Below are 26,609 nucleotides of genomic sequence, written 5' to 3'. Positions count from 1 at the left end.
GCTAGTGGGATGCATGCTAACCTGCCAAGAGCTGGAAATTCAGGCAGCTGCCTTTTTTCAGGCATCTCTTCATATTCATATGTTTTTGGTTATTAAGTCTCCTTTTCATGTCAGTTTTTCCTAAGGTTTTATTGAGGAATCTCCGGCATCCAGTCTATCTGCTAGTGGTTTTGGCCCAAGTCAATCTATCTGCCATGGTTGCCGGTTTAGCAACGTTTATGGGCAAATTCCTAGAGAGGCAGTTCTCCCTCACAGCATCATTTGCCAACATGATCATAGGTAAGTATTGCCTGCTACTACCGGAGAAATTCCAGCTCTTACTGCAAATGCTAGGGAGCATTGAAATCCTTGTTTCCTGGTAGGCTAATCCCAAACTTGGTTGAATTTTACACGGGAGACAGCAAAACTCAAACAAAACACCATTCAAATGACAGCAACCAAATACGTGGAGACAGATCTGCCCAGAAGCAAAATAGGTAGGGCTGGAGATGGGTGGGACTCATTTGCAAAGTCAGTCAGGAACAGGTCTGCAAAAGGGTATAAAGGGTTCACTGACTGAACAACATACAGTTTTGCAGAGGGAGTTTTTCCTAGTGGTTATTTTGCAGGACTTGGACTCTTGAACTCATAGACTAGAATACTAGAACTGGAAGGGACCTAGAGAGATCATCAAGTCCAGTATGACCTCTGCTCCTTTTGCTTCCATTGAGCTAGTTATGTGGTTCTGGGCAAATCACGTAAGCCGTTTGTGCCTCAATGTCCCCTTTGGTAAATCGATATATGATGCCCCTAGCTATTTAAGAGCTATAACTCTGTTTCTGTGTACTGCACCTTTATCTCTCTGTGGACTCAGACCAACACAGTCTCCTCCTCTCAAGTACACCTTCAGATGCCGAGAGGAGGGAGTCCTCTTAAAGTAAAATGGAAATGAAATCATTACGACTAAAAGATATTTTATTATTTTCTAGCAGAAATACTCAGCATCGCCCAGGGAAAATATAGTAAAAGGTTTGATGAATGAACTACGTCAATGACATTAACATAGCATATTTTATTGGAAATACTTTTCTCTTATATATTACTTTAAGAAATTAACATAGCTAGTGATGTGCTTACAAAACGACAAATCCCATAGGGTCTCTTTTGTCAATCCTCACAAATCAGGAAGGCCCATCTTCCCTTAAAGACTCTATGCAAACCAATGCCTGCAGCCCCCTTGCCAGAAGCCCTGAGAAATGGAGGGGATGTCTCCTGGGTTCTGCAGCAGCAGTAATTCACTGCTCCCCAAGTAGCCACTTCCCCAGTGCCTTCAGTGCACACTCCCTGGGGCAACCTGAATGGATTTCCTAGCGGCAGCTGAACCGGTTGCATTGATCAGAAAAAGCGAAAGACCTTCAGACCAGGGGCAATTAGTGATATCTAGATGATCAGAACATGCAGCACCTGAATATACCTGTTCTAATGAGAATAAGCTGTTCTGAGTGTACCTTGTCCTCCTCAAGCTCCATGGTTCTCAAAACCTTGTCCTCCTATCCACCTCCTCTTTGTACTGTGAGCTGAATCCTGCAAAGCCCATAAGGCCGTGGCACTTGCTGATAATGCACACAGCCCTGCCAGGAGAATGCAGCCCAAAGGAGGGCGAGTGGTGGGATGGCTCGTTTGGGTGTGAGAGGAGGGAAGCAACTTAATTTCCAGAAGGGGTTCAGTTGGAGCCAGGCTGCATGAAGCTGTTGAGAGACTGTGATAGCTGGAGGCTTCTCCTAGCCAGAATTAGCCAGGCTAGACCCCAGCCAGCATCAGCCACATTTGGGTCTGTCTGGAGACCTGCTGGTGCTCTAGTATAGGGGAGGTTGCTGATTCTCTGCCCCACTGCAGCCTCTCCCCCATGGGCTTTCCCTTGATGGTGCTGCAGGTGCCCACATTCTTTGTCCTCTAGGATCTCGTAGTTGCAGTTTATGTGACACGCTTAACAGAAGAGTCCAGCAAATGCCTATGATCAGGCGCTACTAAAAGCTAATTATCAATGGGCCCAACTGGGGCTCTGGGGGAACCTCAGGAATGGATTTTGAGATCTGAGGGTATGTCTACACTACAAAGTTAGTTCGAACTAACGGACGTTAGTTCGAACTAACTTTAATAGGTGCTACACTAGCGCTCCGCTAGTTCGAATTTGAATCGAACTAGCGGAGCGCTTAGTTCGAACCTAGGTAAACCTCATTTTACGAGGACTAACGCCTAGTTCGAACTAGCTAGTTCGAACTAAGGGCTGTGTAGCCCTTTAGTTCGAACTAGTGGGAGGCTAGCCCTCCCCAGGTTTCCCTGGTGGCCACTCTGGCCAACACCAGGGAAACTCTATGCCCCCCTCCCGGCCCCGGACCCCTTAAAGGGGCACGGGCTGGCTACGGTGCCCATGCCAGGTGCAAGCCTGCCAGCACCCAGCTAGCAGACCCTGCACCTGGCACGGCACAGAGCCACCCACCCGATGCCCCCCAGCCCACCCCCTCTTGCCGGGACCAGGCTGGCGGCTCCCGGGAGCTTGCCCTGGACCGCAAGAGGCGGGCACCTTCCTGGGCTAGTGCGGACATCGTGGACCTCGTCCACGATCTCCGCACTAGGCACAGGAAAGTGGCCGGCTAGGGCAGGAGAGCTGCCAGCCTGGCCACCCAGGACCAGGTGTGCATGAAAATCAAGGGGGTCCACTGAGACCCCCGACACTGAGCCCTGAGCTTACAATGGCCGTCCTGGGTCAGACCAAAGGTCCATCTAGCCCAGTAGCCTGTCTGCCGACAGCGGCCAACCCTAGGGACCCTGGAGGGGATGGACCGAAGACAGTGACCAAGCCATTTGTCTCGTGCCATCCCTCTCCAGCCTTCCACAAACTTTGGGCAGGGACACCACTCCTACCCTCTGGCTAATAGGACTCCATGGACCCAACCTCCATGACTTTATCTCACTTCCCTTTCAACTCTGTTCTAGTTCTAGCCTTCACAGCCTCCTGCAGCAAGGAGTTCCACAGGTTAACTATTTGCTTTGTGAAGAAGAAGAAGAACAACTTTCTCTTACTAGTTTCAAGCCTGATACCCATTCCTTTCCTTTGGTGTCCTCTAGTCCTTCTTTATGGGAACTCAGGAAGAACTTTTCTGAATGCACCCTCTCCACCCAACCCCTGCTTTTAGAGACCTCTATCCTGTCCCCTCTCCGTCTCCTCTTTTCTAAGCTGAACAGTCCCAGTCTCTGTAGCCTTTCTTCATCTGGGACCTGTTCCCAACCCCTGATCATGTTAGTTGCCCTCCCCTCTCCCAGCCTTTCTCTTCCCCTCTCCCACCTCCTTTTCCCAGTCTCCCCCAGTTTTGTTCAATAAAGACAGAGTCAATGTTGGAAGAAACGTTATCTTTATTTTGTACATCAATAAGAAGGGGGGCTAGGGAAGGGTAAGTGGAAGGAGGTGAGGGAGGAATGGGGTACGAGCCCCCGATGGGGAGGACTGGGCTGGCTCTGCGGGCTTCTGGGGGTGGAAGCTCTCCTGCAGCCCCCCAATTACTCCCTCTCCCCAGATGGCAGCCTGCGGCAAGTGCAGCCGGGCTGATGGCCGAGTGGTGTGATGTGCCCAGTGTGGGCACTCAGGGCACTCCAAGCCAGAACTTCTTTGCAAGCGGGGCACCCCTTAGAACTGTGTGTCCGGGGTGGGGGTCGGGACCCTTTAAGCGCAGCCCTCGGCTAGCCTGAGACAGCATCTCCATGCTCTAAGTCCTCCTTTTATGCCCTGCCGGCACTGCTTCCGGCCATCCTTAAGCCCTGTTCAGAGTCCACTCAATGTGGACTTACTAGTTCGAACTAGCAAAACGCTAGTTCGAACTAGTTTTTAGTTCTAGATGCGTTAGTTCGAACTAGCTTAGTTCGAATTAACTAATTCGAACTAAGTTAGTTCGAACTAGCGCTGTAGTGTAGACGTACCCTAACCAATCTAGTTATTGAAGTTAGGAAATCAGTAGTATCCGTGCAAAATGTGGTGTTTCTAGCTCTTACCGTTTCGGAGATCTTTCCGGACAAACACACAAACAAACTTTCAGAAATATTTATAAAAAGATTTCTATCCTCATAGCACCCCATTGTCCTAGGTTGTGACCAAACACTGAATGAAAAGACATTCCCATCCATTTGCTCTTCATAGGTGGAGAAACAAAAGGAAGATAATAATGGCACCATTCAGGGCACCATTATATTCCCCCATCATAGCCTAGCAAGAGCACCTACCTATGAACTTAAGACATTATATTAGGAATTATATCACAGGGCATGTTTCAGGACAGATGTCAGGGAAGAGTGTTAAATATACCAAGAGCCTACACCTCTGGGAAGGGTTGTGACTGAGAAGTAACTTAAATATTTTAAGCGCTCTGAGATGCTCCCCAGATGATTCATGGATTTTAAGGTCCAAAAGAACTATTGGTATCATGTCGTGGGCACAACCCACTTCTTCTTCAGGCCATAAGGGTTCTCTATGTGAACACTGGTGTGTCTAGACTACAGTGTTTTGTCAACAAAAGCCCACTTTTGTCGACAAAGCTATACCTGCGTCTACACTACTGCCGAGTTCTGTTGACATAACATCGACAGAACTCGTCAGTTTTGTCGATGGCGATAAACCTCATTCTACGAGGAATAATGCCTTTTGTCAACAGAGTTCTGTTGGCAGAATGTGTTATTGCATCTACACTGTCCTTTGCGTCTACACTCTCATGTCGACAAAGCGGCTTGCTTTGTCGACAGAACTGGATGCAATCTAGACGCTCTGTGGACAAAGCCTCTGTCAACAAAAGCCTGTAGTCTAGACGTACCCTTGGTGCCCAACAAGCTGGAATGTAAATCCACAGGGCTATAGATGTCAGGCACTCACTAGCCAGGGGACCCTGCCTCTGTGTTCTAAAAATTCAGCAGTAAACTTCAATCTACTGCATTTTCAAACAGAACATTCAGCAAAAGGTACAAGATCCATACGGCCAGTGAGTGTGCACACTCATTGTGTCACACTGGGAGATGTCAACTACCCAGACATCTATTGGGCATATTAATATGGAAGGGCCTGGATTATGCAACAACTTCTTGGAATGTGTTAGAGCTCTTTTACTTCAGAAAGTGGAGAAAGCTACTAGGGGAGAGGCTATTCTGGACTTGATTTTGATGAATGAGAAGGTATCGGTTGAGAATTTGAAAACAAAAGGCAGCTTGGGAGAAAGTGATCAAGTAACCTCTTAATTGTTGTTAAACTAAATACAAGAAAGAAATTCAATATCTCATTGTAGGGTCGGTTTTCCAGACCGAAAATCATTCTTACATTTTTTCTCACTCCTTTCCATTTTATCAACACACTTTTTATTTTAAAATTCAGATAAAAAAGACAGTTTCTGCCCCAAAAGTGCTTACAATCTAAGCATAAGACAAGAGACAGCTGATGGATGAAGACAGACTGATAGGGAAGTACAAAGAAATAACAACACAATATGGGGTTAGCATGGCAGGCAGCACATCAGGAGCATAACCATAGTCAAGTTTTTGTAGGCAGCATGGGAAAGGAAAGCTTTACAGAGGGAGCTGAAGGAGAATAAAGAAGTTGCTTTGAGAATGCCACCCAAACATGTGGGGCAGGAGAAAGCATGAAGGAACTCATTTGAAAAATTAATTAACAAGTAGGCAGTGGAATCTGGCCTCATGGGGCTGATTGGATGGAGACGGCGACTTTCCCATACAGAATGAGAGATGACAGGGAGGGTGAAGATAGGCTGTGAAGGGCCTTGAGTGTTAAGATAAGTACTTATGTTTGATACAATAGAGAAGGAAGAGCCAGGTGGAGGGATGCAAAGAGAGAAGCAATATGGTCAAAGCAACAGACTAGGAAAATGATCTTTGCATCACTTTTCCGAATGGATACAAGCAGGGGAACCCAGCATTTGTCAAGATTAGAGAAAAAGCAGTTGCAGTAATTAAGACGTGAGATGAAGAGAGTTTTAGATGAGCAGATGGCTAGGAGAGGCAATATCTTAGAGCTATTATGCAGAAAGAGTCAGCAAGACTTAGACTTAGCCTGAATGTGAGGCCCTAGAGAAAGATACAAGTTGAAGATGACAGCTAGGTCATGGGTCTTAGTGACAGGTAAAATAGTAGTGTTGTGCACAGGAACTGAGCAAGGAAATCGGGCATGGGCTCAAGGGGGAAAGATTAAGATCATGAAGAGCTGGAGGCAAAGGTAAACACCAAATGGCTTAGTAAAACTGGCATGTCATTTTCCTTATTTATCGCTCCACCAATCTTTTATGTCATCTGCAAACTCTCCCAGCCATGATTTTATATTCTCTTCCAGGGCATGGCTAAATATAGCAAATAGCATAGGACCAAGAACACAGTCGGCTGGTAGAAATCTCCCCACTGGAAGATGATTTTCCATTCCCTCCAATGTCTAGTTTTGGCTCTGCCATGGGTCTGCTGGGAGAGGCTGAGCAAGTGACTTAATTTCTGAGCCCCCACTCTGTAAAATGGAGATGTGATGCTTATGTCCTTCATCAAGACCTTTGAGCTTTACCGATGAAAGATGAGAGAATTATTAATCCCAGTTATTTTTGGAGATCCGTCAGTTAGCATTTAATCCATTTACTGTGTTCTGCTCTGACTGGAAGGTGTCAAAGTATTACCACTGACATTTGGATCTTAACTCTTTCTTGTTTCTGTCCCCAAGGTTCCGTGAACATCCCTGGGGCAATGGTCGGAATAGTGGTGGGTGGAGCCATCATGAAGAAGTTCCAGATGACTCTGAAACAGTGTGGCGGCATGTGTGTCCTCGGCATGCTCCTCTGTGTGATCTTTGCCCTTCCCCTCCTCTTTCTGGGCTGCCCTACGCAGAAAGTTGCTGGCCTTAACTACAGAAGAAGGTACCACTTGTAAATTTAGACCATAAGTTTGGCCCCTTTTCATTGAGTGATTTATGAAGTGTCCTCTTCCAGGTGCACTCCACAAAGCTTAGTCAGAAATTAACCCCTCCTTCAAATGGGTGTGATCATGTCTGGGAGATTGGAAAAGGGAAAAGTTATTCCCTTCCGTGAAGTGGTTGGTGGTCACTGAATAATGCTGAAAGTGACACTGACTATGTTTGTGAATTAAGACGGTGAATGATTCATTCATATGATTCATTCGTTTTCAGATGACTGGAAGTTTATCCATGAAAAGGTCACACAAATTTAATGAATTTTATCACAAATAATCCAGAATCAAAAATTTATACTGGAAAATGCTTAACTCATCATTCACTGGTCGAGAATGTATCAAGATGTTAAGAAAGAATATTTTTAAAATAATGACCACCTCTCTATATGTTGAAATGCAAACAGAACCTTACCCACTATAAATAAAAAGGGGGAAAATGTTGACCACGCAGGGTATGTCTACACAGCAGCATTATTTTAGAATAACTGATATTATTTTGAAATAACAAAGAGCGTGTCTACACTGCAAGCCATTATTTCGATATAATGTTGAGCTGGAGGACTTCTTACTCCAACTCCTGTAACCCTCATTTCACAAGGAGCAAGGGAAATTGGAGTAAGAGTGTTCTTTCTTTGACTTCCTGCTGTGTAGACAGCGCCAAAAGCCGAATTAAGCTATTTCGACTTCAGCTGCACAATTGACATAGCTAGTTGCATAGCTTAATTCTATTTTTGCCCTGCTGTGTAGACGTACCCCAAGTGGGTGCACTGTAGTTTAGAGCAGGAATATGCTCATGTAACCCACACACCTTCTGGGTGTGCTGCACTGTCCCATCTAGTGGCACTGACACCACTTACAGAGAGAACAAGTGAGTCTGTTCAACAGCCTTAGCTCAGAGCCAGCTCACTTTTAACTCATGTGGTAGAGGTGCCTCCAGTTGGCCTATTGGCATTACAGTCAGCTACCCCAGACTAACACGGCTACATTTCTATCACTAGTCACATGTAATGACACTAAAGAAGCAAATATTAATTGTGAATTTGGAATCTTTTACATATTCCTAATGTGATATCATTAGTTCTCCTGAACCACTAAATTCCACTTGCATGGGGCAGTAGTAACTGGGACATGATTCGAGTGGCTGCATCTTTGACTGTTTATTGCCAGACTTTCAACTTTTGAGGGTTTTTTTCAGAGATACAAGAATTAATCTATGGAAATGATATTTTCTGAGGCTTTGGCACAGTCCACAGGTACAGACTTCCAGTGTTAAACAAGCAAGTTCTTGTTCACTAATATCTATCTACACATAGTACAGTACATAAACCCACAACGTATATATTAATATAGTCATATCTTTCCTTCTACTGTAGCTCTGATGCTGGACAACACACTTTTGAATGTAACAACAAATGCAACTGCCTTGAGAAGGCCTATAACCCTATTTGTGGGGTTGATGGCATTGAATACATCTCTCCATGTTTTGCTGGTTGTGAAGTTGTAATCTCCGATGTGGGTGAAAATAAAGTTCTGGTGAGTAAAGTTCTTTTATTCTTTGCTCAACACTAATGCACCGAGTTCATAATGCTAATGAGTAAGTCTAGACTGCAAGCCTCTTTTGAAAAAGGCTTTTTCAAAAGATACTTCAAAAAAGCCTCTTTCGAAAAAGAGCGTCTAGACAACAACCAGTACTTTCAAAAAAGCAAGCCGCTTTTTCAAAAGAGAGCACCCAAGCAGTCTGGATGCTCTCTTTCAAAAAAGCACAGTTTGCATTACATATCACATTTCTTCGAAAGAGCACTTTTGAAAAAACGAGGTTTTCCATGGTCAAAAAAACTGCCGTGTTCTTTTGATTTATTTTCAAAAGAACATGGCAGCAGTCTATACTCAGGGGAATTTTTTTCAAAAAAAGGCCACTTTTTTCGAAAAAAACCTGTAATCTGTGTAGAGTGTGCCAAATTTTGAAATAAGCTATTTCGAAATTACCTTGAAATAAGCTACACAATTTGGGTAGCGCAAATTGCTTAGCTTATTTCAAGGTAAGGATGCTCTGTAGACACACCCTTAGTAGCCTTAGTGGAAGATGGATCAGACGCAATGAGTCACTTCACTCTTAACTTGTACTACGTTGTTTTGCGGACATGTTTTTGGAGCAATGGTGGAAGATATTGCTTGGCACTACAATTATATGGTCCTTAGTAAAAACTAGACACAATTCATTCATGAGATAGAGTGGTGAGTGGTTTGATAGTTAAACATGCTTTCTCTCAACAACCTTCACAGCTGCAGCACCTAATTCTCACCCAATGGTTCTTGGATAATCAGGATTATCCTACTCACCGTTCAAAACCTGAACTCAGTGACTTATTGACTGGATTGGATTGCACTGAACAGAAAAGAAACAAATCTAAAACGTTTCCACACATACACACTGCTCACAGCAACCTCCTCTTTTCTCTAGTTTGGCAGCCTAAGCTATCCAAGATTATGATAGTGCACAGCACTTAAAACCCAATGGAACACTCCATGAACAATCCTGTTGCCCTTCTAGAGAGCCACAGTATATATTGGGGCCTTACAAATCAGTTTCTCATTAGACAAGAAATCAGTGTCAGTGAGTCAGAGCATTTTCTTAGTGTAACTTGTAAGAACTAGCTCCTTTAAAAACAAGTCAGTAGAGATCAAAAACGGAGAAACAGGAAAAATCTGTATCTCGTGCCCACAATCTGTTCTCATGGCTAACATCATGTTGGTAATTTTTTCCCTCTCTCAAAGGTGAAGCTTTACATTCCCCCTCCTCCGGCCAAACCAGAGCTTCCTAATTAATATTTCATTGAATCTGGGTGCAGTGAAAGCAAATGATTAAGAGCCATGGATAGAACTAGGCCTAGTGGGAATAGGCAGACAATTCTCTCAAAGTTCCCCACTTCAGTCCTGCCAGTGCTCTTCAGCCATGACCTGTGGTAATCTTGTTCACACCCCAGGCCTAAGCACAGGCTGACAGCTGTGCCCTATGAGGTGCTTTTGAGATGCATTTATCTTTTATTAGCTTGGCTTTGGTGCAAAAATACTCTAACCAGAAGGTGCCTGTGCATGATCTGGGAACATGGATAGAAATTGATCTGAACAAATTCATGCCATTGCCACATAATACAAACAAAAGACTTTGGATTCCATCCAAAATAAATAAATCAGTTGAGCCTTGCAGAGTAACCAGACAATTAACAAATCTAGCCTCTGGGCACCGAAAGGGAAAGCAGCAACTTCCAGGGGCTATGGCATGAGGAGAGAGGGACACCCAGATAACTAGTTCTTACACCATGGAGGGCTCTGAAGGTTAAAGTGAATGCCTTGAATTCCACCCAGAAGTTCACCAATAGTCAGAGCAGCTCACAGACCGTGGGAGAAAATGTTCATGGCATTCTGCTCTATTCAACCACATTACAATCAGAATGGAGATCTCATTTTTATGCATAAAATGTTCACTTGAAAACTGCACTAGGTTCTACCAATTCAAATTCTCTTGTAATCTGATTCCTTAATATTCAGATGGCCATCAAATTCATAGCTTCACTAGTTCCTCGAGGAGTTAAAGATATTTAACTTTGAAGAACGGGGTCCCTTAATTGAGTGACCCCCTCACCCACCAAAAAAACAAAAACAAAAACAGAAAGCCCACCCCACTGAGATAAAAAGAGAAGTTATAGACATGCCTGCTAGCCAGATGGGTCTTTGCATAGAGCTTTCAGAGAGAGGAATATAGTTTGACAAAGCACAAATACTAAGGTGAATTCATGAAATAAATTAGCTACATAGGTTAATCAGATTAGATAGGGAGAAGTTAAAGGTCACACTGGAAACACAGAAATATATCATTAACAGCAAGCCATATAACTAACTGGTCCATAATTCAGTTACAGCACGCTGCTAAAGACACTGGTTCTTTGCTCAAGCTGTAAGAGCAAATTTTTCCACATATAGAAACCTATCAGTCAGTCCTTTTACCATTGAATTCAGCAGCAAAATTCTCAATTCACTGTAATTTCTGTTCCAGAGTCAGTTTCCCATTAGACAAGAAATCAGTCTCATGGGCTGTGTCCAGACTCAGGGGTTTTTTCGAAAAAAGTAGCCTTTTTTCTAAAAAACTTCACCTGCGTCTAGACTGCAGCCGCGTTCTTTCGAAATTAAATCGAAAGAACGCGGCTTTTCTTTCGACGGCGGTAAACCTAATTCCATGAGGAAGACCGCCTTTTTTCGAAAGTGCTCTTTCGAAAAAAGGCGTTCTTGAAAGCAAACAGGGCTTTTTAGAAAGAGAGCATCCAGACTCACTTGCTGCTTTCTTTCGAAAAAGCGGCTTGCTTTTTCGAAAGTTCCGCGTGCAGTCTAGATGCTCTCTTTCGAAAGAGGCTTGCAGTCTAGACATAGCCATGGAGTCTGGATATTTTCTTACTGTAACTTATTTAATGGTCATAATCAACACATAAGAAAATAACTCTGAAATCTCAGCCTAAACAACTGATGTCCATTTCCCAGAGAGGAACTCTTCCAAAGGGGGTTAAGACACAGTGAAAATTCTCCTGGTCTTTGCAATAGCTTCAACCAAAACAAATTACATTACAACACTAATCAGAGTGAAGCATTACTTCAAAGACCAAGGCATTGTTCAAATGCTAAGAAAAAGAGCTTGTAAACTATATGTAACAGTGCCATCTAAGGAATCCTACCATCACAATATAATTCCCCAACTGGAAACTAACTCTAAATATGTCTATTACTCAAGTACATAGGGTGCCAACATTTAACCTTATTATTGTCTCTGACAGAGTGCTACCTGCAGCACCCTGATCACTGATATTGCTACAGCACAGAAGAGGCTGCAGCAATAGCTAGAAGCAGTTAACCACTTTTCTAATGAAGAACAATGAGCATGTAGGTAGAAATGATTAAACTACGAATACAACTGGCAGTAATTGGGAGGAACAGGAATAAGGAGGAGGGTCTTAGCAGGTGCACTGTAAGAAGCAGAAAAGCTTTGTGGGACACTCTTGCTGCAGCAGACCTATATCATGTTCTGGTTGCAAACAAACAGTGGAATGAAACGAACACACAGTGAAAGGGAAACAGCCAGGGTGTGTTTATGATGGTGGGATGATGGAACCTGCCTAAGCCCCATGATACACTAGATAGCTAAGGGAGGTCCCTGTGACATTACTCTAAGACTTAGCCTAGCATCCACTCTGTCCTTACTAGCACTGAACATGATGGCCTCACAGTAGCGAGAGCGAGATTCTAATGGGATTAGAACATCTGCCAGTGGGTAGCTCACTGGTAGCTGCAGTGGTGCAGCAATGGCAGAAGAACGGTTATGAACCAACATTCGGAAAATGTGTCTAGCGCATTCTTTAGATATAGAATGTTTTTGGAGGCACTTCACTGGACCAGCAATTTACCCACCTACATACTTACAACCATACAACAGATATTGCCATATTTTGTTTGTAATTTTTCCTCTCTAATGTCTATTGTCAAGCTTGACACTGGTGAGAAAGCAGAGGTTAGTAGATGGGACACTGGGCTGGGAGCCAGGAGAAATGGGTTCTATTTCTGACTCTATTGCTACTCTGCCTTTGGGCAGGTCACTTCAGTTTGCTCTGCTTTTGTTTCTCTTCCTGTCCTTTATCTGTCAGGCTAATTAGATTCAGAGTCTACCTTTTACTATGTCTGTGTACAGTGCCTAACACAATGAGGGTGATTATCTTAACTGGGACTTCTGGATGTTATGTAATACAAATAAATCAGCATAATCATTACAACCTTTCAAAAACCAAATAAATAAATAATGTGAAACATTACAAGTTCATTGTAAAGAAATAGCATTTCCCCTCCTCCTTCCATAGTGTGTATACACACAGGCACAGAAGACAGGGGCTGAATTTACACCCTTTTTGAAGGCATTCCTTTTAACAATTAAACTTCCTGCATACTCCTGACTATATGGGGGTTTTTTGGGGTGAAGGGGAGTTAGGCTACTATTGGTGTCCTTCCCTAGCATCCTCTGCCCCAGAAAACAAACACTTTTGAGTTCTGGGTTGGTGCTCATAAGACCCACCCACTTATTAATATTATTGCAATAGAATCCAGATGCCCCAAACACAATCAAGGCCTCATTATACTGAGTGCTGCATAAGCACATGAGCAAACACCATTTGATAAAACCAGCAATAGCACTTCCTGCAGCTCATAGGTGTGTGGGTGGATGGGGGAGTTGGGCCTCCATCCAACCATGGATATGTCTTAACCCAGTTTATCTTGGGAGGTCCTCAGGTGATGGACTCTCTCTTATTGTGTGTTTGTCTAGTGCCCAGCACTATACCAACACACAGCACATTGGGCATTATACTGTAACTAATTGTGACGAGCTGAGTGCAAACAATGCCAAAGCTACCAAAACTGAACTATGTTCCTTACATGGCTTCTAAAGAGTTACTCCCACAGCTTTCCACAGAACAACTTCAGTCTTTTTAGTTTGGATTCACCCTAGTCCCTGCCAGCAGCTCCAGTTTCCTGAACATTAAAATGAAGCCCTGTCTGTCACACACAGAGAGTGGAAGCCACGGTCCTGCTGCTCATTAACCTAGATAACAGAGTTTGTTGTACTGCGACACAAAGTCACGTAGATAAAAGCTCAGAGAAAGCCGAACTTTACTATTCCCACATCCCAGCAGAACAATATAGTCATTGGTTCTAAATTCTCCGCATGGAGATATGGCTAAATTGCTTCAGGAAACAAAAGCAAGGTTATTACAGTTTATGGTATTCCCCAAGCACAAGCTTTCATGGCTGTAATTATGTTTTTTGTTAATGTTCCCGAAGCCAAACCTGCCATATATGTAGCTATAGCACTGTGATGCCTTTAATTTCCTGTTTTGTGCACCCATTTAAGAACTTCTCCTGTGTGCAGGGCCACTACCCATTCTCTTCACAGGGGGCAGATTACATTCTCATTTTTCACTTGGGGAGTACGCTGCAGGGAATACAGGCCCCATCATGCAGTATCCATCTTGAAATAAGAGAATGTTCTACTATGCCATACTGGAGCATTTTATGCTGGGTCCTATAGTTCCCCCAGGCTGCACTGCTCTAAGGAAAGATGAGAGAAAATGACCAACCTCCCCTCCCCATTATCACCTATGGACTATGTATTATGGGCTATGCAGAACATAAGTATTGTGGCAGACCAAGACCAGTGGGCTATGGTAGTCTAATGGAAGGTAGATATGGGTGAACAGTTTTCTCTTCCCTTAGGCTACGTCTACACTGCAGCTCTATTTTGGGATACTTCTGGTATCCTGAAATAGCTATTCGGTGTCTTTTGAGTACACCCGTTATTTTGAAATATAACGGACATGCTATTCTGACGTCCCTGTTAACCTCATTCCATGAGCAGTAAGGGATGTTTCAGAATAACGATTTACAGCCGGTCTCCAACTTACGACCACCTCCATTTACGACCATCTGCACTTAGGACCAAAGTGGTCGTAAATGCGATCCCCGAGTTACGAACGCGATCCGTGCTTACGAACAGTGCGGTCGCCATGTAACTCAATGGGATCCGAGTTACGAACACTTCGAGTTACGGCCAAGTGTTTGGTCCGTAACTTGTTCGTAACTCGGGGACCGGCTGTAATTTAAAAAAGGTGCTGGGTAGACAGCGCCAAATTTCAAAATAAGCTCTTTTGAAATAACATTGAAATAAAATACACAATTTGTGTAGCTCAAATTGCAAATCTTATTTTGACCTACGGTGCAGTGTAATAAGGGCACGGGCTGCTGAAGCACAGCCAGGAAGAAACTGGGGCCAATTAAGAATTTTCCAGAAGCAGCAGACTAATCAGTACACCTGCAGCCCATTGAGGACCTGCTGGGGCAAGTTTATAAAGCTTCCCTTTAGAATGGGCAAGCAGGCCAAGGACTGGGAGAGAAGAGGTGCTGGAGAAGAACAGAAGGATGTAATCAGGTACCAGGAGGAAGGTACTGGGATGAGTTGGTTGGGGAAGTGGCTCAGGGAAGAGCTGCAGTTCTGGGGATGGAACTTGAAGTAGAGGGTGGGCCTGGGTTCCCCCCAAAACTCTCCCGGGGTGGAGTTTGGGACTAAAGAGAGGTTAATCTCTAAACCCGTTTGACTGGCCTATGATGAGGATGGCTCTGTAGGCTGAGCTGTGAGGCAAACACTTTCCACCTAGAAGCACAGCACCCCCAGGGCAAGGCTGAACTTTTAAGAGAGTTCCAGAGACCATAGGTTCTCTGAAGAAACCAGAGTGGTTTGTTCTTGGGAATGGGTGCTGATCATGGTAGCATTGATACTGCTTGGTATCTAGGTCTACATCTACACTGCAGTGCTATTTTGGGATACCAGAGGTATCCCAAAATAGCTATCCTGGGTCTTAACAGCAATCCCATTATTTCGTGATATACTTTGGTGTAGACAGCACCAAATTACGAAAGAAGCTATTTCAAAAATTGATTCAAAATAAGCTACGCAAGTTGCGAAGCTCAAATTGCGTAGCTTATTTCGAGCTACGGGTGCAGCATTGACGTACCCTAAAAGCTTCTCTGTGCTGAAGCTGTTGTTGGGTGAATGGAAACACCTCCTTATGGGACTCTGAGGTACAGTATTCAAGGCCCAAGCAGGTAGGGGCACTAGACTGCCTTAAGCCATCCTTGCACTCTCCCAATCCTGGGCTGCTCCAGGAACCATCAGCAGAAATTAGGCAACCCTGAAGGCCAGCCTCCTGGAGCTGCCTGGTAGGCTGCACCACTGCCTGGAATTTCCCTGTTCAAATGTCCATCTTCTGCATGTCCCATACATCAAGGCTTGTGCGGGGCGGGGTCCTCAGAAGGTAGCCTTATGGTTGTCTTCTGCAGTCAGTCCCTGCACTGAAGGAATTCTGCACCTGCTCTCTATGGGACTTTTGGAGAATTTTATGTCATTTTGGCCCATGTCTGCGGGGATGGGATGCATGAAACCCTTGAGAGGTGCTTTTGTGGTGTGTGCTAGTGCCAGTGGGGACTTGAAAAAGAGACCTCCAAATACATTTCCACATTTAACTAAAGCATGTTCCTAGAGCTGGGAGGTTAGCGGGCCACCTCCCACTGTACTGCCTCACACACACTATATCCGAGTCTGACAGAGGCGAGGAAGATGTGTTTTGTCTGCTGAAAGAAAAAGCAACAAAACTTTAAATACCAGCAAGTCCCAGCTAGCAAAAAAAAGAACCCACAACATGCACGGTTTGATATGACCCACTTTCACATTTGAGAACACAATTACTAGATATTTCTGCTGGTTAATATTATTTGACATCCAGGGATGAAAGAATTTGTGGATGGCCACCTGCCAGAGTAGGAGCCTGGCTGCTACTCACTCCCACAACCTGCAGAGCTGGTTTCAGAGGTTTGTCTGGTTTCAGTCTTTTTTGAGTCATGACCGTGAAACTGGTTTCAGTCTTTTTTGAGCTCTGGTGGCAGGGATTTCTAACAAAGGGTTTATGTAATCTGACAAGGCTCCCAAAATCAGCTCTGCATGGTGTTAAAACACCTACATTTACAGATTGTGCATATTGGGTAGCATATGTATTTCACAACTTCTCCCTGTTAGACAGATTCAGACCTGCTCAGCTCTCAGTGGCTATGTGGTCCTTTAGTAATTGGAGGCTTTGAAATGAACCAGTAGTCACCCATGGCTGTGAAGTCGCAGTGGAAGGAAAGGAAGGGAGACTGGCCTTGTTTGGAACATATGCATGGGACACAGGAAACTTTGCATTGTATTCCTGATGCTGCTCTGACTTTGGGCAAGTCATTTAAACTCTCTATGACCTCGCTTCCTTATAAAACAGACACAGTAATGTTAACCTCACTCAGAGGGTATGTCTACACTACCCTCCTATTTCGAAATAGGAGGGTAATGTAGGCATACCGCACTTGCAAATGAAGCCCGGGATTTGAATTTCCCGGGCTTCATTTGCATAAGCCGGGCGCCGCCATTTTTAAATCTCGGCTGGTTCGAACCCCGTGCCGCGCGGCTACACGCGGCACAAACTAGGTAGTTCGAACTAGGCTTCCTAGTTTGAACTAGCGTTACCCCTCGTGGAATGAGGAGTAACGGTAGTTCAAACTAGGAAGCCTAGTTCGAACTACCTAGTTCGTGCCGCGTGTAGCCGCGCGGCACGGGGTTCGAACCAGCCGGGATTTAAAAATGGCGGCGCCCGGCTTATGCAAATGAAGCCTGGGAAATTCAAATCCCGGGCTTCATTTGCAAGTGCGGTATGCCTACATTACCCTCCTATTTCGAAATAGGAGGGTAGGGTAGACATACCCAGAGTGGCTTTAATTAACCTTAGTTAATTATTGTTTATAGACATGCCTAGCGTTATCTTTTGAAAGCACATCACACAGTCCGCTGTCTGTGGAACATAACCTGAAAAGACTGCAGAGCTGAGATTAATACATATGGCCACAGGGAAGCAAGATATTTCAAACCTGGTGTTGACATAACACTTTCAGGTCATATAGAACACAGATATGTTTGCCTGATTAATCACACGCACACTTGGGGAGGCCACTTCCACTGTAGTTAAAGGAGCGTTTCCTTAGCTACCACTGATGTGGTATAAAATCGCCTGTTGTTCTAAGTTAACACAGGTAGAAAGACAGCCATGCTCCCAAAGAGTTTACAGTCTAATTTGACAAGAGGAACTGCCCACCCCGCCAGAAGTTCTCATCTCCCAATGGCCAGAGGACACGCACTGAAGCCAGATATGCCTGGAGGGGGAGTGTGGAAGTAGCCCAGAGACAGCCAACCTTTCTGTGGCTGAACCAAGGCCAATATGTCAGGGTACGTCTACACTACAGCGCTAATTCGAACTAACTTAGTTCGAATTAGTTAATTTGAACTAAGCTAATTCGAATTAGCGCATCCAGACTTAAAAACTAGTTCGAATTAGCATTTTGCTAATTCGAACTAGCATGTCCACACTGAGTGGACCCTGAACCAAGTTTGAGGATGGCCGGAAGCAGTGCCGGCAGGGCATCAGAGAAGGACTTAGACCATGGAGCAGCTGTCTCAGGCTAGCCGAGGGCTGTGCTTAAAGGGACCCGATCCCCACTCCGGACAGACAGTTCTCAGGGGTTCCCCGCTTGAAAAGCAGTCCTGGCTTGGAGTACCCTGAGTGCCCACACTCGGCACATCACAGCACTCGGCCATCAGCCTGGCTGCACTTGCCACAGGCTGCCATCCGGGGGGGGGGTCAATCGGGGGGCTGCAGGAGAGCTTCCACTCCAAGGAGCCCGCAGAGCCACCCCAGTCCTCCCCATCGGGGGCTCGTGCCCCATTCCTCCCTTACCTCCTTCCACTTACCCCTCCATAGCCCCCCTTCCTGACGTACAAAATAAAGGACACGTGTATTCAAAAATAGAAACTCTCTTTATTGAACAAAACTCGGGGAGACTGGGAAAAGGAGGTGGGAGAGGGGAGGGCAACTAAAATGATCAGGGGTTTGGAACAGGTCCCATATGAAGAGAGGCTAAAGAGACCGGGACTTTTCAGCTTAGAAAAGAGGAGACTGAGGGGGGATATGATAGAGGTCTATAAAAGCATGAGTGGCGTGGAGAGGGTGCATAAAGAAAAGTTCTTCATTAGTTGCCATAATAGAAGGACTAGACGACACCAAATGAAATGAATGGGCAGCAGGCTTCAAACTAATAACAGAAAGTTCTTTTTCACAAAGCAAATAGTCAACCTGTGGAACTCCTTGCTGCAGGAGGCTGTGAAGGATAGAACTATAACAGAGTTTAAAGAGAAGTGAGATAAAGTCATGGAGGTTGGGTTCATGGAGTGGTATTAGCCAAGGGTAGGAATGGTGTCCCTGGCCTCTGTTTGTGGAAGGCTGGAGATGGATGGCACGAGACAAATGGCTTGGTCATTGTCTTCGGTCCATCCCCTCTGGGGTACCTAGCGTTTGCCGCTGTCGGAAGACAGGCTACTGGGCTAGATGGACCTTTGGTCTGACCCAGTACGGCCATTCTAAGCTCAGGGCTCAGGGTCGGGGGTCTCAGTGGACCCCCTTGATTTTCATGCAAACCTGCTCCTGGGTGGCCAGGCTGGCAGCTCTCCTGCTCTAGATGGCCACTTTCCTGTGCCTAGTGCGGAGGTTGTGAATGAAGTCCACAATCTCCGCACTAGACCAGGTGGGCACCCGCCTCTTACGGACCTGGGCAGGCTCCCGGGAGCCGCCAGCCTGGTCCCAGGAAGAGGCAGAGGGCTGGGTGGCAGCAGGTGGCTGGCTCGTGCCGTGCCAGGTGCAGGGTTTTCTGGCTGGGTGCTGGCAGGCTTGCACCTGGCACGGGCACCGTAGCCAGCCCGTGCCCCTTTAAGGGCTCCGGGGCCGGGTGGGGGGGCAGAAGAGTTTCCCTGGTGGTGCCCAGAGTGGCCACCAGGGAAAGCTGAGGAGGGCTAGCCTCCCACTAGTTCGAATTAAGTGGCTACACAGCCCTTAATTCGAACTAGTTAATTCGAACTAGGCGTTAGTCCTCGTAGAATGAGGTTTACCTAGTTCGAATTAAGAGCTCCGCTAGTTCGAATTAAGTTCGAACTAGCGGTTTGCATGTGTAGCGCTTATCAAAGTTAATTCGAACTAACGTCTGTTAGTTCGAATTAACTTTGTAGTGTAGACATACCCTCAGTGTGTTGCAGTCAGGATCCCTGCAGATGGAGTGGCAGACTGAGCTGCCACTGTTCAGGCCCTGGGCTGGGATGCCCCTGGGTTGTAGTCTTTCCTTCCCTCTGCAATTGTAGGCCAACTGTGTTTGACAGTTCTCCACCAGTGCTGGGAGATCCATCTGTTTGTTTGCTGCCCCACCCAGAACCAGGGCCTGGTCCTGAGACCCTGGGCTATATCTCGACTATGCCAAAGTTCCAAAAGAGGATATGCAAATTCTTCCAATCTCACTTTTTATAGCGGAGCTTTCTAAAGTGAAAGTAGTTGGGATGCATTTTTTTCCGCATTCCCCCTCCCCTTTTTCGAAAAGCCGCTCTTCCTCAAAAAATGAGGTTTACGCGGCTTTTTGAAAAAGGAAGGTGGGGGGTTGCCGAAAAAAACGCGTCACAACTATTTTCACTTTCGAAAGTTCCACTGTCAAAAGTGAGATCGGAAGAAGATAGGCATATTCCCACGGAATTTGCATGTCCTCTTTCAGAACTTTGGTATAGTTTAAACAAGCCCCTGGACTATTGTAGCCCGTCCACAGTGAGGGTTTGGCATAATTAATGGCTCAGCCTAACCCTAAGCCCTTGGACTTACTGATTGTGGATGTAGACTTACCTAGGCCGGATCCTGAACTCATGGTACAGCTGATTCCCCAGAGATTGAGCAAGGGTGCAGTGGAGTGGCTGCCCACTGAACCCAGGGGAGGAGCCCCTCACAGAACCTTGGAGGGCTACAAACACCAGGTTAATTTTTGCAGTCTCTCCTCCCTGCCATGATAGTTAAGTGCTAACTGCCCCAGTCACTAGTTTGTGGGCTTGCCCACAAACCTTTTAAGTAAATGTACTTCCATTGTCTCTTTGTTCAATTTACATTGGTGACACATTCAAAGCAGGCAGGATCACATTCCTTTGTGTAGGGCAGGATGACTTAATCTCTTCCTGCAGAACATATTTTAGGGACATATTTCTAGCCCATATTCATAATTTTTTATATAGCATCTGTATATACACCCACTTTTAGGTATAGGGAACCCCGTTACCCTCAGGCACAGGGGTGCTCTGAGGATCACAGAAGGTTTGTCATGTTTCTCTTTACTGCATTTCAAATGTGCAAATATGAGTCAACAGCGTAATGCCGTTCCAAAACCAGCAAGCACCGTTTGAGGATGTATTAGCAGGAAAACTGCAAGAAAGACATGAGTAGTAAGTCTTCCCCTCTATTCTACACTGATTAAACCTCAACTGGATTTCTGCATGCCACATTTCAGGAAAGATGTGGAAAAATTGGAAACATTTCAGGGCAGAGCAACAAAAATGATTAAAGCTTTAGAAAACATGCCCTATGAAGGAAGTTTAAAGAAGTGGGTTTGTTTAGTCTGGATCAGGCAAGACTGAGAGGGGACACGATAACAGCTTTCCAAGTAACTTAAAAAGTTGTTACAAGGAAGAGGAAGAAAAGTAATTCTCATTAACCTCTGAGAAGCAATCGTCTGAAATTGCAGCAAGGGAAGTTAAGGTTGGACATTAGGTTAAGCACTGAAATAAATTGCCTTGGGAGGTTTTGGAATCTCCATTATTGGAGATTTTTCAGAGCAGGTTAGACAAACACCTGTGAGGGATGGTCTGGATAATATTTATTCCTGCCAGGAGTGCAGGGGACTGGACTAGAGGATCTTTCGAGGTCCCTTCCACTCTTTTGATTCTGTGTCTTTACAAACTGCAGTGAGTGCACACAGCAGCTTTATTAAACATGCTTCCAAGCTGGTAGAAATAGTGAACATGTCACTTCTTGTTCAACATCCTCCCCTTGTGGACAGAGAGAGGAGCGAATATGCCACCTTGACTGACATATGGGCACCATGGGCATTTGGTTTCACAGCTACACTGTCAGCATCAGAAAGCAGCAGATAAAAATCTCACTGGACTAGAGTGGAACTCATCCCATCTTTAGGTCAGTGCTCTTTTAAAACCTGGTGCATTAATAATTATGACCCCTGCTCTGTACAATAAGGAGGATGATCTTGCATTTGTATAGGGCCTTCCTTTTACCTGGGTCCCAAACTTCATTAAATCTACAAACTAGGAGGCATCCAGTATCACCATCATTAGTCAAACCCTGATTTAGGGCATGTGAGCAAAACTGCCTCTAATGGTAACCCCTTGCCACTAGCAAGTTGGCACTTGATCTATGGAGCTAAGGCATGCAGGACAGGTTTGACTTAGGCTGTGTCTACACTTGCATTTGCTCAATAAAGCTTGTGTTGTTCATGGGTGCCTAACTCCCTCTCTCCGGTGAACATCAAAGAATTTACTGCAGCAGATGCACATGTGAACACTGCTTTGTTGGCAGGCACACTGTCCTGCCGACGAAATGAAACCTGCTCATTGAGGGCAGAAGTATTTTTTTCAGTAAAAGTGCTGACAAACAGCTGCCTTTTAGCGAGAGGGCTGGGTTGACACAGTCTTGTCACTAAAAGCTGTGTAGTGCAGGTGAACCTTTAGTGAGGATCAAGTAATGCCATGTGTAATGAGGCATCCAAGCACCACACCGGCAAGAAGGAAATTAATGTGGGCCTGTGGGCCTAGCTGGCCCTGCCCAACTACACCCTTGGCAGATATCAGGAGTATAAAGTTTAAAGAAGACCAGCTCAGTTTGGGTCTGACCAGGAAGGGGAGCAGAGCTCTGCTTCTCCCTTGGGGATGGAATCCTGCTTTCAGCCAAGTGTCTGTAACAGTTTATTGCCCAGACAAGCCTCCCAGTGGACCAAAGGACTGGGCCCAAGAAGACTGGCTAAACTCACTGGCTGCATGAACACAAGCTCTGAACAGAAGGGAGCTGAAGCTGCCTCAGACAGGCCTGGTTTTGAGTCAAGAGCGTTCCTTAATTTTGGGATGTCAATTCTCTGGAAGGGTGGGACTCAAGAATGCTTTAGCTGGAAGGCTCAAGTATCACATCACTGGACCCTTAAGAAGTGACAACTGACCATTGGAAATCTGACAACAGGGGTTGTGTAATAGTGCACCACTGGGACACAAGGAGTCACCATAGAGGAAGATGCTGTCACACAGGCTACGTCCACACTGCAGGTTTCTTGCACAATAACTTTTTGCGCAAGAGTTCTTGTGCAAAAAGTTCTTGCGTAAGAGTATGCCCATACTGCCATGTGCTTTTGCGCAAAAATGTCCATGGCAGTGTGGATGCTCTCTTGAGCAAGAAAGCTCTGATGGCCATTTTAGAAACAGGTGTTTCTTATACAAGAAACCCCTATAGCCCGCCCACACATGCCTTTTTGTGCAAAAACTCTTGTGCAAAAAAGCTTATTCCCTGTAAAAAGAGGAATAACTCTTGTGCAAAAAGCCCTGTGTTCTTACAATTAACTACTTTTTCTTGCGCAAGAATGCGCTTGTAGTGTGAGCGCTCGGCAAGTTTTTGCACAAAAACGCTGCAGTGTAGACATAACCACAGTGATTTACAATCACCAGGCAAGAGTCTTGTCAGCGAGCAAGATCACAGCTGGTGGGGTTGTTCCTTTAGATCAAGTAATTGATACAGAGGTTGTGGTGTGGGTACTGCACAGCTGCTGCATGTGTTGTACCTATTTTGTGAATAAACATATCAGTCACAGGCTGTAAATCCAGCCCCTTTCTCAAGTCCTCTCTTCATTCTCTTTAACTGTCTATTTTAAAGAACAAGATCCTTGTAAAAACAAGTCAGCTAGAACTAAAAATGAAGAAATGGCAAAAATCTATATCCCATGCCCACAATCTGTTCTCTTTGCAAATAACACATTGGTTATTTTTATCCCTCTCTCAAAGGTGAGGCTTGGCATTCCTCTTGGCTCTTGCCCCCAAACAGAGCTTTCTCCTTTGATATTTCATTGAGCCTAGGCTTAGTGAAAGTAAGCAAATAAGGACCTTGGTTTGAACCAGGCCCAGTGAGACTAGGCAAACAAAATTCCCCACTCCAGTCCTACCCTTCATCCCTGACCTGTGAGAGTCTTGTTCACACTGGAGGTCCAATCACAGCCTGACAGCTATGCTGCATCAGGTGCTTTTGAGGTGCATGTATTTGTTATTGGTTTGGCTTAGATATAAGATAATCATCTAACCAAGAGGTGCCTGTTCATCCTCTGGAAACAAGAATAGAAATTATTATGAACAAATTCACATTCTTACCCAGTAAACCAAACAAAAGACTTTGCATTCCATCCATAATAAATGAATCAGTTGGGCCTTGCAGCGTGACCAGACAATTAATAAATCCAGCCTCTGGGCACCAAAAGGGAAAGCAGCAACTTTGGGGGGGATACATAGATGATGCCCTGACAGCATCTGGCAGGAGGAGAGAGGGATCGCTCTAAATAATCTGGTCCAATACCATGTAGGGCTCTGAAGTTTAAATTGAATCCCTTGAATTCCACCTAGAAATTCACCAATAGTTAGAGTAGCTCACATAGCTCTGGGAAAAAATGTTCCTGGCTTTCTGCTCTGTAGAGCGGTGCAGCCCCTCAGTCGGTATCTCCCTCATTCTGGCCCTGGGGCTTAGTCTTTATAGGCTCCTCTCTGGGGGATAAATACAGCCTTGCGGCATAGTCTGTATAGGCTCCCCTCTGGGGGGTAAATACAGCCTTGCGACATAGTCTGTACAGGCTCCTCTCTGGGGGTAAATACAGCCTTGTGGGATAGTCTTTATAGGCTCCCCTCTGGGGGTAAATACAGCCTTGCGGCATAGTCTTTATAGGTTCCCCTCTGGGGGGTAAATACAGCCTTGAGGCATAGTCTGTATAGGCTCCCCTCTGGGGGTAAATACAGCCTTGAGGCATAGTCTGTATAGGCTCCCCTCTGGGGGGTAAATACAGCCTTGTGGCATAGTCTTTATAGGCTCCCCTCTGGGGGTAAATACAGCCTTGTGGGATTGTCTTTATAGGCTCCCCTCTGGGGGTAAATACAGCCTTGTGGGATTGTCTTTATAGGCTCCCCTCTGGGGGTAAATACAGCCTTGCGGCATAGTCTTGATAGGCTCCCCTCTGGGGGTAAATACAGCCTTGAGGCATAGTCTTTATAGGTTCCCCTCTGGGAGTAAATACAGCCTTGTGGCATAGTCTGTATAGGCTCCCCTCTGGGGGGTAAATACAGCCTTGTGGCATAGTCTTTATAGGCTCCCCTCTGGGGGTAAATACAGCCTTGCGGCATAATCTTTATAGGTTCCCCTCTGGGGGGTAAATACAGCCTTGTGGCATAGTCTGTATAGGCTCCCCTCTGGGGGTAAATACAGCCTTGTGGGATAGTCTTTATAGGCTCCCCTCTGGGGGTAAATACAGCCTTGTGGGATTGTCTTTATAGGCTCCCCTCTGGGGGTAAATACAGCCTTGAGGCATAGTCTTTATAGGCTCCCCTCTGGGGGTAAATACAGCCTTGAGGCATAGTCTTTATAGGTTCCCCTCTGGGAGTAAATACAGCCTTGTGGCATAGTCTGTATAGGCTCCCCTCTGGGGGGTAAATACAGCCTTGTGGCATAGTCTGTATAGGCTCCCCTCTGGGGGGTAAATACAGCCTTGCGGCATAGTCTGCATAGGCTCCCCTCTGGGGGTAAATACAGCCTTGTGGGATAGTCTTTATAGGCTCCCCTCTGGGGGTAAATACAGCCTTGTGGGATAGTCTTTATAGGCTCCCCTCTGGGGGTAAATACAGCCTTGCGGCATAGTCTTTATAGGTTCCCCTCTGAGTATAAATACAGTCTTGTGGCACAGTCTTTGTACGCTCCCCTCTTGCGGCAAATACGGCCTTGGAGCCTAGTCCTACAGCTGTGGGACTTCCCCTGCAGCAGGGGAGCAGAGGATGGGGGACCCAGGCTCTCCCACTCCACTGGGTCCCAGCCCAGGGCCCTGCTGACAGTGGAGCGCTCCACTGCTTGCTCAGCAAGGGGCCTTTCCCCTCAATAGGCTGAGCTTGCCGGGAGCTATCACTCCCTGCCCTGGGCTGCTTCCTACCTTCCCACGGTTCTCCTGCGGTCGTACCTCTCCACTGTCTCTGGGGCCGGGGTCGTCGCGGCAGCTGGGGCTGCGGCAGTTCTGCTGAGATTGTAGGGGCTGTGGTGTTGGTTCCGGCTGCATGGACTCTTCTGAGTCAGGAGCCGGTTCGGCAGGTCCTTCCCCTTCGGCCATCAGCCCTGAGTGAGCTGGCTCAGGGCCTTTTATAGCACGGCTCACCAGGAAGCATACCCGGCAAGGCCGTGGGGGAGGGGTGCTCTGAGTCAGCTAGGCCCTGCCCACAGGTTGATTTATAGTGCGGGGCTGGGCTGCCCCGTCACACACTCCATTCAGCCAATTCGATGGGCTGTCATGTTCTAGACCAGCCTCAAAATCGTAGCGGTTCCACGTGTAGCCTCACACCTGGGCTCATCTGATCTGGAGGTGACAAAGATAAGCCTAAGGGGAGCCACATCCAAAAGCCAGTGGTGCTCACTACACCAAACACAGATGAGAAAATGCCTTCTTGGCCCATCCTTCAGCAGCTTTGGTTCTAACTATATCCTTAAGTTGCAAACCATAGTGATACATGGAAGACTCCTTTCATCGGGGTGCTGGCATGGCATTCATGAGCTCTTCCGCTTGATTTCATAACCTACAAACATTATCTCTGGCTTACCAGGACTAAGCCTCAGCCAGTGAGGCCTTATCAACGTCGCAGTCTGCAGCAAGTACGGGGGCTCCCCATTTACTGCCTTACTTATGAAGGGGGTATAGAACTGAGTATTATTTGCATGCTGAAGACAATTCTCCCCATATTTCCTTACTATCTTCTTAGCCATCTCTAACAGCATGAACCAGAAATGAGCAGAATAAAACCCACAAGAAAGACCTCTGTTTTG

At 45.8% G+C, this 26,609-nt stretch overlaps 1 protein-coding gene across 5 annotated transcripts in view; it reads left to right on the top strand.

Annotated features, from left to right (window-relative positions):
• The window catches only part of SLCO2B1 (solute carrier organic anion transporter family member 2B1), a 170,334-nt gene that overhangs the window by 131,122 nt on the left and 12,603 nt on the right, over positions 1–26,609 (top strand). For all 5 annotated transcript variants that reach the window (XM_025186940.2, XM_075919608.1, XM_006127506.4 and 2 more), the window contains 3 exons: positions 115–279; positions 6,731–6,923; positions 8,349–8,508. In XM_025186940.2, the coding sequence (XP_025042725.1) occupies positions 115–279; positions 6,731–6,923; positions 8,349–8,508 (518 nt within the window). The remainder of the gene's footprint in view (positions 1–114; positions 280–6,730; positions 6,924–8,348; positions 8,509–26,609) is intronic.

This window comes from Pelodiscus sinensis, chromosome 1 (genome assembly GCF_049634645.1).
Source record: "Pelodiscus sinensis isolate JC-2024 chromosome 1, ASM4963464v1, whole genome shotgun sequence".
NCBI classification, from domain to species: domain Eukaryota; kingdom Metazoa; phylum Chordata; order Testudines; family Trionychidae; genus Pelodiscus; species Pelodiscus sinensis.
This window is presented reverse-complemented; position numbering and strand designations above follow the sequence as displayed.